The sequence below is a fragment of the Muntiacus reevesi genome, chromosome 9, assembly GCF_963930625.1.
Source record: "Muntiacus reevesi chromosome 9, mMunRee1.1, whole genome shotgun sequence".
Classification (NCBI taxonomy): Eukaryota; Metazoa; Chordata; class Mammalia; order Artiodactyla; family Cervidae; genus Muntiacus; species Muntiacus reevesi.
Window position 1 is genome coordinate 84,087,148 of NC_089257.1, and position 10,931 is coordinate 84,098,078.

A 10,931-nucleotide genomic window follows, 5' to 3' on the forward strand; every position below is an offset into this window, starting at 1 on the left:
GGGAAGCAACAAGGATCAGGGTGTAGAGATCTGAAGATTAGGAGAGACGAGGGAGGAGGTTGGGGCCTGCAGGGGCAGGTGGCCAGTGGGAAATTCCTGATGCTGGGATGCGTCAAGGATGTGAAGGATGAGGATAACATCCAAATGGAGTCTTGGTCAATCATTGTCCTTGTGCAGTGTAAAACCGCACGGTTGATACAAATCTCACAAGGTCTGTAGGACTGGTTTGGAGAAAGAGAGAGAGAAGAGGGTGAGACATATCTGGGATGCTGTGGGACAGAGGAGGGGGGCCAGGGAAGCTGTGGTGGGAGAGATGGAGTGAGGTCAGGTCAGGGGGGAGCTTGGCGCTGGGAGTGACCATAAGAATGCAAATCCCTGGGATTTCTGTGTTTTGTGGGAAGCACTAAGGGTGAGGGGAACTTAGTGTACTTTTGGGCTCTACTGTCTTGGGGTATATTACCTATACCTGACCTGATAATAGGTTAGGGGCAACTGAACACTCAAAATAATGTGCTGGGGTTACTTATGTTTTTGGTTTCTGCCTTTGATTTCATTGTATGGCATGTCTTCTTTTGCCACAGTCCTCCCAAACAGAAATCATTTTTGTACTCAGTCACTTCAGTCATGTCTGACTCTTTGCCGCCCCATGGACTGCAGCCTGCCAGACTCCTCTGTCCATGGAATTTTCCAGGCAAGAATACTGGAGCAGGTTACCATTTCCCACTCCAGGGGATCTTTCTAACCCAGGGATTGAGCCCGAGTCTCCGGGGTCTCCTGTATTGGCAAGCAGATTCTTTACCACTGCACCACCTGGGAAGCCAGAATAGTTTTACCAAGAAATAAAAATTGTATTTATCTGTATGTTTAACATTTATTGACATCCACCAAGTGCATCTTGCTTGAGGAGAGTCATAGATGAGTAAGACATAGTGATGTCGTAAACAAAGTTTATCCGCAAATGGAGATAGAGACATTAAAAACAACCACAATACAAGGTTGGAGGCAGCAAGTGTTAAATGGAAGGCAGGAACAGTGTTCATTAGTTCTGGTTGGGAATGGTTACATAGAATCCAAAGAATGAATGTGTGTTCTTGCTGAAGTTTCTATTTTTTTCTTGAATAATTTCTCTTTCCTGTTAAGAGACAAAAATAAGAACATTCTGGCACTGTATAAAACACACACACAAAAATCCCAAGGCTAAAAAAACACAAGAAGTGTTGCAGTAGGTGATCATTCATCCAGCCCACTTTTCTATGCCTGGGACAAGTTTTGAAGATTAACCTTCAAAGGCTAAAAAGGCAACACTGTGTGTAGGCCTTGGGGGTCAGATACTTTTGCATCCTGTGTCTGCTATTTTACCAGCTGCATGATCTTGGGTAAAATACTCCTTATTAATAGCCTCTCTTTGTATTAGATTACCAATCTATAGAACAAGAGCATGAAAAATTTACTGGATTGTTGGAATAAACAAGCTAATGCATGTGAAATGCTTGGTACGCTATATAAACTTGATGCATTTTAGCTATTATTTTTATTATCCTGAAAAGAATGTTGGGAATTTTACACTTGTGAGTTTAATCACATTCTTTTGAGTTTACATTTTCTGCTCACATCACTTCTTGGATTAACAAACACCTTACATTTAATACCTATATAATTAAATCTTGCTTTAATTTATCCAGAAGCTACCTCTTTCCAACTTTGACTGGAGGCACCTCACTCTCTAAAACATAGGATTTAAAGCACTAATCCATGAGTTCCATGGTTTTATATAAGGGGAGGTACTAATAATATTTTCTACTTTGTTGGTGATAACTGCCAACAATTGTCAGTGTTTCGTGAGCTTTTTTGACAGCAGCATCTCCTTAAATAAGAACTTTGAGGTATAGTTACATGATATTTTCCAAACTGTCTTCTTTGAAATGCTATTCTGAGAGGGCTCAATGGGTGTTCCACACAGAGGATTGTAATTTAGGAAGCGCTGAATTAAACGAGAGTTTGTTAGGTTCTCTGTAACATCTGGTGTACCTCAAATACAGTAGGTAGTGGTTTTTGAATTTGTTTCTCCAAAGCATCTTTTTTTTTGGTGGGGGCCGGGTGGGGGCAGGAATTGTCTGGTAGGACCAGTGTTCTGGGAACACACTTTGAGAAAAGTTGATTAATAGTAAATTGCATCTTCAATCTGTTATCTTACAGGAGTAATTTCCCTCTGAGGACATTACATTATTTATTATGTGGAAGCAGTTTCATTGCTTTTCTGAACATTCAAAGACTCTCAGGTGATCTTTATGCAGTGTATTCTTATCATCCTGACATTTTTGCCAGAAAAGTTTAATTGTATCTGTTTACTTAAAGATATCATTCTGTATGTATTCTCTTTTCCAAATTGCTTTTAAAAACATACTAAGTAGTGATCAGCTGAATTGTGTAGCAGAAAGAGTGTGAAGTCATGCAGCCCTGGCTTGGAATCTTTGTTCAAGAACCAAGAATTTGTCTTCGGATGATTTATTTAGCTTCTTTGATTCCTACTATTATATTTTCTGCTCTCATCACTTCTTGAATTAATAAACTCCTTACATTTAATACCTATATAATTAAATCTTTCATTTGTCTGGAGACATAGCTTTTTATCCTTGTCCTTTGATTTCTTTCTCACAATACTCTTTCTGACTTGATCAAGCAAATACAAATCATTTTTTTTTTTTAACTGAGTTTGGAATTTGATTAAAACAAAAAAGTGTAGATTGGGACATGGGATATTCATACACATCATGACTAGCAATTGTCACTGTTGATGGTTAACCCCTCTCCCTATGTACATATGCAGGCAGGAAAAATTAGGTCACTTTTTTCCTCCTCTAGGGCCAAATCTGTGGGAGTGGGAAACCCCGGGAGAAGATGCTATATTCCTCAGTCTATCCCTGTGGGGGAGACTCCGCTAAAGTAGTTGAATCCAGCCAGAAGGAAGAATGAGCTGCAGCTTAAGGAAAAACCCCTTGAAGTTTCTTTTCCACGATTTCATCAAATGATACTATATTACTGAAAACTTAAAATCACAGTATAAATATTCTCATAGTATAAGATAGTCTGATTAAATTTCAAGTATCCAATGTCTCAAATTTCTCCCCTCAATAGGCTTTTAGATATATATGTTCCAGTGTGTTTTTCAAAGTAAATGCCTATTTCCCAGGCTTTCTCATTCAAGCCTACCATAAGGAGACAATGCCTCCTTATGGAAATATGGAAATCATAAATATTACCGTATAACATCTGAATTCCGTTGATATCATCCTGTGAAAGTTTGAAGTTCTTGGAATCTTCTTTGCTGTAGGTTGGATACATCACAGCATTAGGATCAGAGGAATGACTCAGACCTAAGGAATGGCCAAACTCATGTGTTGCAACATATAGGAAGTTAACTCCTGAAACCAAAGAGAGACATATAGTGACTGTAAAAATAACTATCTGTATAATAACATCAAAACAGATAATCAAAATTAAACTATAAGATACCTAATTCTTTAAATCCTCCATAGTTTTCTTATTTGTTTCCAGGCCTTCATGAGGGGGTGGGTTTAAAAGAGGAATCAGAAAAGTAGTACTTTAATCTTATCACTACTTCTGGTTTTAAGAAAATATAATTTTTTTCTGTCTATTTTTTTCTTATGTAATCATTCAGCAGTGTTCAGAAGCAGAAAGCAAAGGCTTTTAAAAAAATATAAAGACCTGAGTTTGAAACCTGGTTCAGCTACTTACTAGCTGGACAACTCTGGACAAATTAATGGGTATTGCTGAATCTCAGTTCTTCATCTGTTAAATGGAGATAATAATTCTGACCTTGTAGATTTGTTATAATAACTCAAATTTCCCAATATGTGAAAAATGATGACTATCCAATAAATGATAGTGGCTCTGAATAGCAGGAGAGATAAAGTTGGTTTCCAGAAAGCACGACAGCAGGGCAGGCCCTCAGGCAAGGCTGCAGTTTGCTTTCGATTTGCTAAAGTGCATTAAATATATGTTCTCTCTGCCTCAGACTCACAGATAGGCTTTGCAAATAAGAAGGAAGTTGTGAGTGTGTGAGTTTGAGGGGCCAGAGTTCCAATCATTGTGCATTAGATTGAAGGAAGGTGTCTTTACTTTGAGTGGAACGAGGGAGAATGAAAAACACATGCAATATGTGAAATGGAAGCAGGGTCGTAATTTTGCATAGGTTAGATTTTCACAGCAAGGCATCACTACAGTGGTGAATTCCCATTGTCAAACACAAGTATTCATTTCACTTTCAGGGCCAGTTAGTAGCCAATTTTTTAAAAGCATTGTCTCCAATTAGGATTATTTATCTAGAGCTCCTCTTCATTAGTTTTCTGTTTTGTCTATAATCTACTTTGTAAAATGATGACTACAGTGGGCTGGGTTATAGTGTGACCAATAGTGACTAAGAGTAGTGTGTGTGTGCTGTCGCTTCAGCTGTGCCCATGTCTTTGCAATGCTATGGACTGCAGTCCAACAGGATCCTCTGTCCATGGGATTCTCCCGGCAAGAATACTGGAGTGGATTGCCCTCCTCCAGGGGATCTTCCCGTTCCAGGGATCGAACCCGCATTTCTATGTCTCCTGCATTGGCATGTGGGTTATTTATGACTAGAGGAAACTAGGAAGCCCGAATAATACTAGAATTATACACAATTCTCCAAATATCATAGTCTCTGCTCCTTTTTGTCCTTTAACTAAAAAACATTTTGGATATATATACAAAAGAGTTATAATTTATTGAAATATTAATATATTCCAAGCACTATGCTAAGCATTGCATAAGCAGTATCTCATTTAATTCAAACAATCCTGTGAGGTGGGAATTACTTACAGTTCCATTTCACAGATAAGGAAACTGAGGCTCAGAGAAGCTAAGTAACTTGTCCAAAGAGAATGTGAGTAATTGGTAGAGGTAGAGCAAATTGAACCCAATGTTGCTTGACTCTATAGCCCGAGCCTCCATCTTCCATACGTGGAACTTTATGAGCACATTTAAAGCACAGAGGTTGGCAATTAGCAAGACTAGATAATTATTATTAATTAAAGCAATTATCAAAATTAGAGATAGTTAAGATATAGAAAGTTGAGGATTTTGAAAAGGATGTGTAATGGAAGAGATGCGGGATGGTGTACCTCTCCCGCTGCCATCAGTCCAGAGCTCATCATCATCAAAGTGAGCGTCTCCTCCCAGGCCTGGCCCAGGTGCAAAGGCGTGAGCCAGTGTGGCTCCCGGTCCATCAAAGGGATACGAGTCCCCGTGAGCTGAAAGAAAACAGGGTGATTGCCTTTAGAGACTGAATCTATATCCAGTCATTCCATCTTTTAGTTTATAAGATTATTGAGGTGAAAAAGATCAGTCCAAGCAGCCAGCTACATGCTACATGACAGGGTGGTTTGGGTATTTGTTTGTTAGAGGAAATTTTTCTTTCATACTGCTGCTCATCCCTGATAACCTCCACATTTTGAAAGCTTACTGATGCAAGACTTTAAAAACATTCACTTCTGATTTATGGTGGCATCTAAATGTTAAATTTGATCACTTTCCTTTGCCGCATGGTGGCAGAGTGGAGAATACTGGATTCAGCAGGTAATTGAATATCATTTAATGTAAGTTTTCTTAAAAACCTAGCTTATTCTTTGTGAATATAGCAGATAGTTTCTTGAAGAACTGTGCTCAAAGTGTCTTAAAATGGGGATTTTGATGTGCTTTTATTTGTGATGCCAAGAATTTTATTTTCAAATTGGCATCTGGCCATATCCGGTTTATCCAGTTCCTAAAAAGCATGGAGCGTCATGTCAGTGCTTTCTGTAAGGTTTTCTTCATGCTTGTCAATATTGCGGTTTAAGTTTAAATTTCAGCTAAATTCATAGCATCCATGAAGTGTAATATTAAAGCAGACCAAAAGAGCAATATTTTCCTCTGAAATTTGCACCATGAAACATCAGTAATTAATAGCAGTTCATGTATATGGGTTTTATCTCCTTAATCCCTTTAATATAAAATTTTCTATTTTCTGCTTTCTTACTAAATACATGAAAGGTGTTGGCAGTAGGCCAAGGGGCAGTTCACTTCTTGGAGACCACTTAAGGCCTTTGAAAGTTGTAACCTCTTCTTTTGCTTAAATATGTGCGTGCATGCTAAGTTGCTTCAGTCATGTCTGACTCTCTGCAACCCTGTGGACTGTAGCCTGCCTGACTTCTCTGTCCACGGGATTCTCCAGGCAAGGGTACTGGAGTGGGTTACCATGCCCTCCTCCAGGGGACCCTCCCAACCCAGGGGTCAGACACGTGTTTCATATATCTCCTGCACTGGCAGGCAGGTTCTTTACCACTAGCGCCACCTGGGAAGCCCTTGCTTATAACATATATGTATATAAAATGATTCATGCTATAAAATAGAGGTTGGCAAACTTTTTCTGCAAAGGACCAGATTTGTGGGCTTCATGATCTCTGTTGCATTTACTAAAGTCTGTCATTGTAGCCCCAAAATACTCACAGACAAAGGTAAATGAAAGAACATGACTATGTTTGGGTTTCCCTCATAGCTCAGTTGGTAAAGAATGTGACTGCATTGCAGGAGACCCTGGTTCAATGGACGTAAGTTTGAGTAAGCTCCGGGAGTTGGTGATGGACAGGGAAGCCTGGTGCGCTGCAGTCCATGGGGTCGCAAAGAGTCAGACATGACTGAGTGACTGAACTGAACTGAATGGCTATGTTCCAATAAATATTTAGTTACAGATTTGGCACATGGGTCATAGTTTGCCATTTTCTGCTATAAAGTGGCTCTAAATTAATGGGCTAGAAAAAAATGTAGTAACATTGACATATATATGTATCTTTATACCTGTATCTCATTAATGAGATCTATGTATCTGTCTATCATCTATCTATTTCTCATTAAAGATTTTAAATCTGGAAAACAGGACGGCACTGATATAAACAACAAGAAAAACAGCACACAGGATCAGCCTGAAGGAATCTTCCTTACCTCTTCTTGCAAAGCCAATCATGATATCAGCACTTCCCCATCCAACTCTCTTAAACGTCAGTGGGATCGCTTCGCTCCATATTTTGAGGGCCTTGGCCACTAATTGATTCACTGTGATATGTGGTAAGTCTGAAGTATATGACATGATCCTGGTAGCAAGCAAGAAAACAATGTTTGACCTTTTAGGAAAAAGGCTATATTGTTTTTGCCAAAATGAGCCAAAGCAAAACTGACCTGTAGGTGACTACTTTGGAAGTCCATTTTGGGTGATTTGGGAATAGCGAGTATTCTGCAACATCTGGTACTCCACATCTGGGCTTCTGCATGATCTCTATAATACGGGGGCTTAATATTCCAGTTATAGGCAGGTGAAAGAATCCTTCCATCCGCTTGAGTCTGACTTCTAAACTATTGGCATTACTGATTTTTGAGTCAGATGCATAAAATCTCTTGAGATAGTCCTGTTGGAAAGAGAGTAATTGATCTGTAATTCTTGTTTGTCGTCTTCTTTATCTCAGAAGTCTGCACAACTTTGCCTCTGATTCCTATGAACCCAAATAGTAGTTTGAAGGCAAAATAGTTACACAGTAACCAGGTAAAAAAAGAGTGCATTCATGAGAAGAAAATTTGATATTGATGATGAGTCATTGCCATTTCTTTTCATGGCCAAAAGAAAAGAGTCCCTCTATTTTTCTATTGTCCCATTAAATGTTTTGAGGAGAAACCCACGGTATAGTTTATAAAACACATATTTGTTTTAACAGTCAGGAAGAGTGCCCAATGTGCCCGCAAGGTGAGCACCTGAGGTCTGCTCTTGGCATCAGAGACCCTTTGGGGAGATCCAAAGTCACCCAACCCTTTCTAAGACTCTCTGGAGGTCAGGTCCCCTGAGGTTAAAGCTCTTAACCTTTTAGTCCTGGGAAAGGATTTTAGGACATTATTTCGTTCTTTAGGTGAAGAAATCAAAACTCATAGTAACTAAATGACTTGCTCCACGGTCATGTATTAAGATAGTAGGCAAACTGGTCCTGAGTTTCTTGACTGCTTGCCATGTTAGCGCTCTTTCCATAGCTAAATTCTTTGTAAAACCCTCTTTGTGAAGCTGTAAGGTAAAGAAGGTCTCTTAGGTGTGTTCCATGCGCAGTTAGGTCCCTGGGAATTTCTTAAAGGACCTCAGTGAATGGGTGTGAGGATAGCGGTCCCGCAGCCTAAATAGGAAAAAATAGAAAGTGAATGAAAATAACAACAGCAGCAGCCTCCCAAGAACCTTGATGAAGCACTTACTAGTGGCAGGGACCAGACCAAGAGCTTTATATGCTTATCAGATTTACATCTCACAACCACCCTGTAAGTTGGGTATGACAATACTTTCCTATTTCACATTTGAAGAATCATGGCTCCGAGAAGGGAAATAACTTGCATGAAGTCACCCCATGAGTAACCAAAGGAACGGGTGTTGGAACTCCTATTCTGATTCCAAAGCCCAATTCCTCAGAAAACCATATAGCATCATGATAATGTGTGATAGTGCCGTCGAATGAGTTAGGAGTATGAACTTCACGTAAGTAATCTTAGCAGTAAGGAGCTCTCTCTTCCTGTTACCAAGGACTGTGTTTCATTCAATACAACAAGTACTCACTGTTCATCCATGACAGTTGCGAGTTAATTCCTGATTTAAAAACAAATAGCTCCCTTCCAGAGCTACCAGTTTTGCAAAGACACCCTCTGGAAGAAATCTCTCTGAATCCTTGAGATGAGTTTTCCTACCTTCCTTTAAAGCTAGAGAAGCTCCCTCTAGTTTACTGGCAATGTGCACCCTGGGTGAAGGGGCTCAACACTCCTGCAAGTGGACTCCCTCTGGAGAATCCAGAAGGTGGAACCATACGAAATGGACGTTTTTCAGATCAAAAGAAAACAGTCAAATAGGACTCCCCTGATGGTCCAGTTGTTAAAACTCTGCCTGCCAATGCAGAGGACATGGGTTTGACCCCTGCTCTGGGAGGATTCCACACGATGTGGCGCAACTAAGCCCATGTGCCACAGCTACTGAGCCTATCCTCCTTACAAGAGATGCCACCGTGATGAGAAGGCCACGCACTGCAACTGGAGGAAGCCCGCACACAGCAACGAAGACCCAGCGCAGCCAAAAATAAAATAAATACATTTTAAAAAATGGTCAAATATCAGTAATTTCATATGGTTCAATCCAACACGCTACAGGGACTTTTAAAAAAGTCAAAGTTAGTGTGAAATAGAACTCAACTTTTCTTATGCTTAAAGCTTAAAGTTATAAACAATACTTTTACCAAGTAATAATTACTTAGACTTTGAGCTTCTCTGGTCACTCAGCTGGTAAAGAATCTGAAGGAGAACCCAAGGAGACATGGGTTCGATCCCTGGGTCAGGAAGATCCCCTGGAGAAGGGAATGGCCAACCACTCCAGTATTCTTGCCTGGAGAATCCCATGGGCAGAGGAGACCTATCGTCCATGGGGTCGGAAAAGAGTTGGACTCGACTGAGCCACTAACACTTTCTGTGCCTCGCTCACATTAGGATAATTATTAAGTAATATATTGGAAAGTACATGAGTTTTGAACCAGAACTTGTTCTTGACTCTTGTCTCTACAGTTAGCAAGTATGTGGGATGTGAATCAACTTTACTTTGGTTTTTTCTTTCTCCCAGGATAGAGCTGAGGATTCAATGACATCACGTATAGGACGTATTTCATAATCTGAAGTTGTTACATACACGATAGTTGGTATTGTTACCACTTCATTTATTTGCTAGACTCCTCCAGGTATAAAACACAGTATTATTGTTTCCACTGGATATATGAGAAAACGGTCAGAAGTTCACGCCTCACCCATCATCTTCGGTTTATCAGCAGGAGAGCTGCAACATCTACCCTCATTTTCTGTTCTCAAGTCTCTCCATCACTAGAGTCCTCATCTTGAGCGGCATCTCTTTGCTCTTTACGAGACTATCTCAAGTCGCAATACATGGTAGTACCTGCAAAAGCTTCAATCTATATAATATGTCTCAGGGATGTTGTTTCACATCACCCCCATTTGATTGATATCATCATATCTTCCAGCTAGAAAACTGAAGCTCAAAGGTTAATAATATGCCTCGGTCCATCCACGCAGTAGAGTGGAGGAGGTGGAACTTGAATCCCCTTTGGGCAGGCTTCAGAGCCTGCACTTGATTAAAGCATTTATTGCCTTTATAATCGGGAAAGTTATTAAAGTGGAAAGCCCATGGCGGCCCGGGAGAGCGGGCCAGAGACGTACCTGAGCCAGCTGCCAGCGCGGGTCGCCCTCGCCTGCCGGGCCCGGGCCCAGCGGCAGGGCCGGGCTGCCGGGCAGCAGGCACGCGGCCCAGAGCAGCGCCAGCCGCATAGCTGCCGCCTCGCGCCTACAGGGCATTTGGTGTTCTGTGCCGGAGGCTGGAGAAATTTATATGGCTTCTTAACCTTGAATGTGGAAACAGGTGACTCATTTCAGTGTTTTCTTTGTTCGGAACGACTTACGGAACTTTGAAAAGCGTGTGGTATCTTTCATTAATGACAACGAGGAAGTATTATGCCCTTATTGGCAGGAAGCACAATGGGTTTGTCTTTCAAAGGGTTTTTTTCCCACTTGTCTTCTGTATAAATTTAACCCATGAGAAGACACATTTTCTTTGCCAGAATCAGGTTGCTACTTTTTTTTTTTCTTCCATTTTTAAAGCCTTTATCTGTGCGTTCATTTCTGGCTGTGCTGGGTCTTTGTTGCTGCGCAGGATTTTCTCTGGCTGCAGCCAGTGGGGGCTACTCTCTGGCTGCGGTGCTCAGGCTTTTCATCGCGGTGGCTTCTCTTGTTGCAGAGCACAGGCTCTGGGGTGTGCAGGCTGCGGGAACTGTGGAAGG

At 40.8% G+C, this 10,931-nt stretch overlaps 1 protein-coding gene across 1 annotated transcript; it reads right to left on the reverse strand.

Moving 5' to 3' along the window:
- Nucleotides 1–860: 860 nt before the first annotated feature.
- Nucleotides 861–10,472, reverse strand: MMP7 (matrix metallopeptidase 7). The gene is made up of 6 exons (XM_065944913.1): nucleotides 10,315–10,472; nucleotides 7,258–7,484; nucleotides 7,024–7,172; nucleotides 5,169–5,297; nucleotides 3,261–3,422; nucleotides 861–1,132 (listed from the first exon to the last, which is right to left on the reverse strand). Exons 1-6 carry the CDS (start codon nucleotides 10,447–10,449, stop codon nucleotides 1,104–1,106), a joined length of 831 nt encoding a protein of 276 aa, XP_065800985.1. The 5' UTR covers nucleotides 10,450–10,472; the 3' UTR covers nucleotides 861–1,103.
- Between the last annotated feature and the right edge of the window lie 459 nt (nucleotides 10,473–10,931).

Excerpts from the sequence above, each read along its gene's own strand:
- MMP7 (XM_065944913.1), bottom strand. The coding sequence starts at position 10,449 with ATGCCCTGTAGGCGCGAGGCGGCAGCTATGCGGCTGGCGCTGCTCTGG. Across the intron at positions 7,485-10,314 it reads CGCGCTGGCAGCTGGCTCAG|GACTATCTCAAGAGATTTTA; the intron begins GTACGTCTCTGG and ends TCTTTCCAACAG. Across the intron at positions 3,423-5,168 it reads GACTGATGGCAGCGGGAGAG|GAGTTAACTTCCTATATGTT; the intron begins GTACACCATCCC and ends CTTTGGTTTCAG.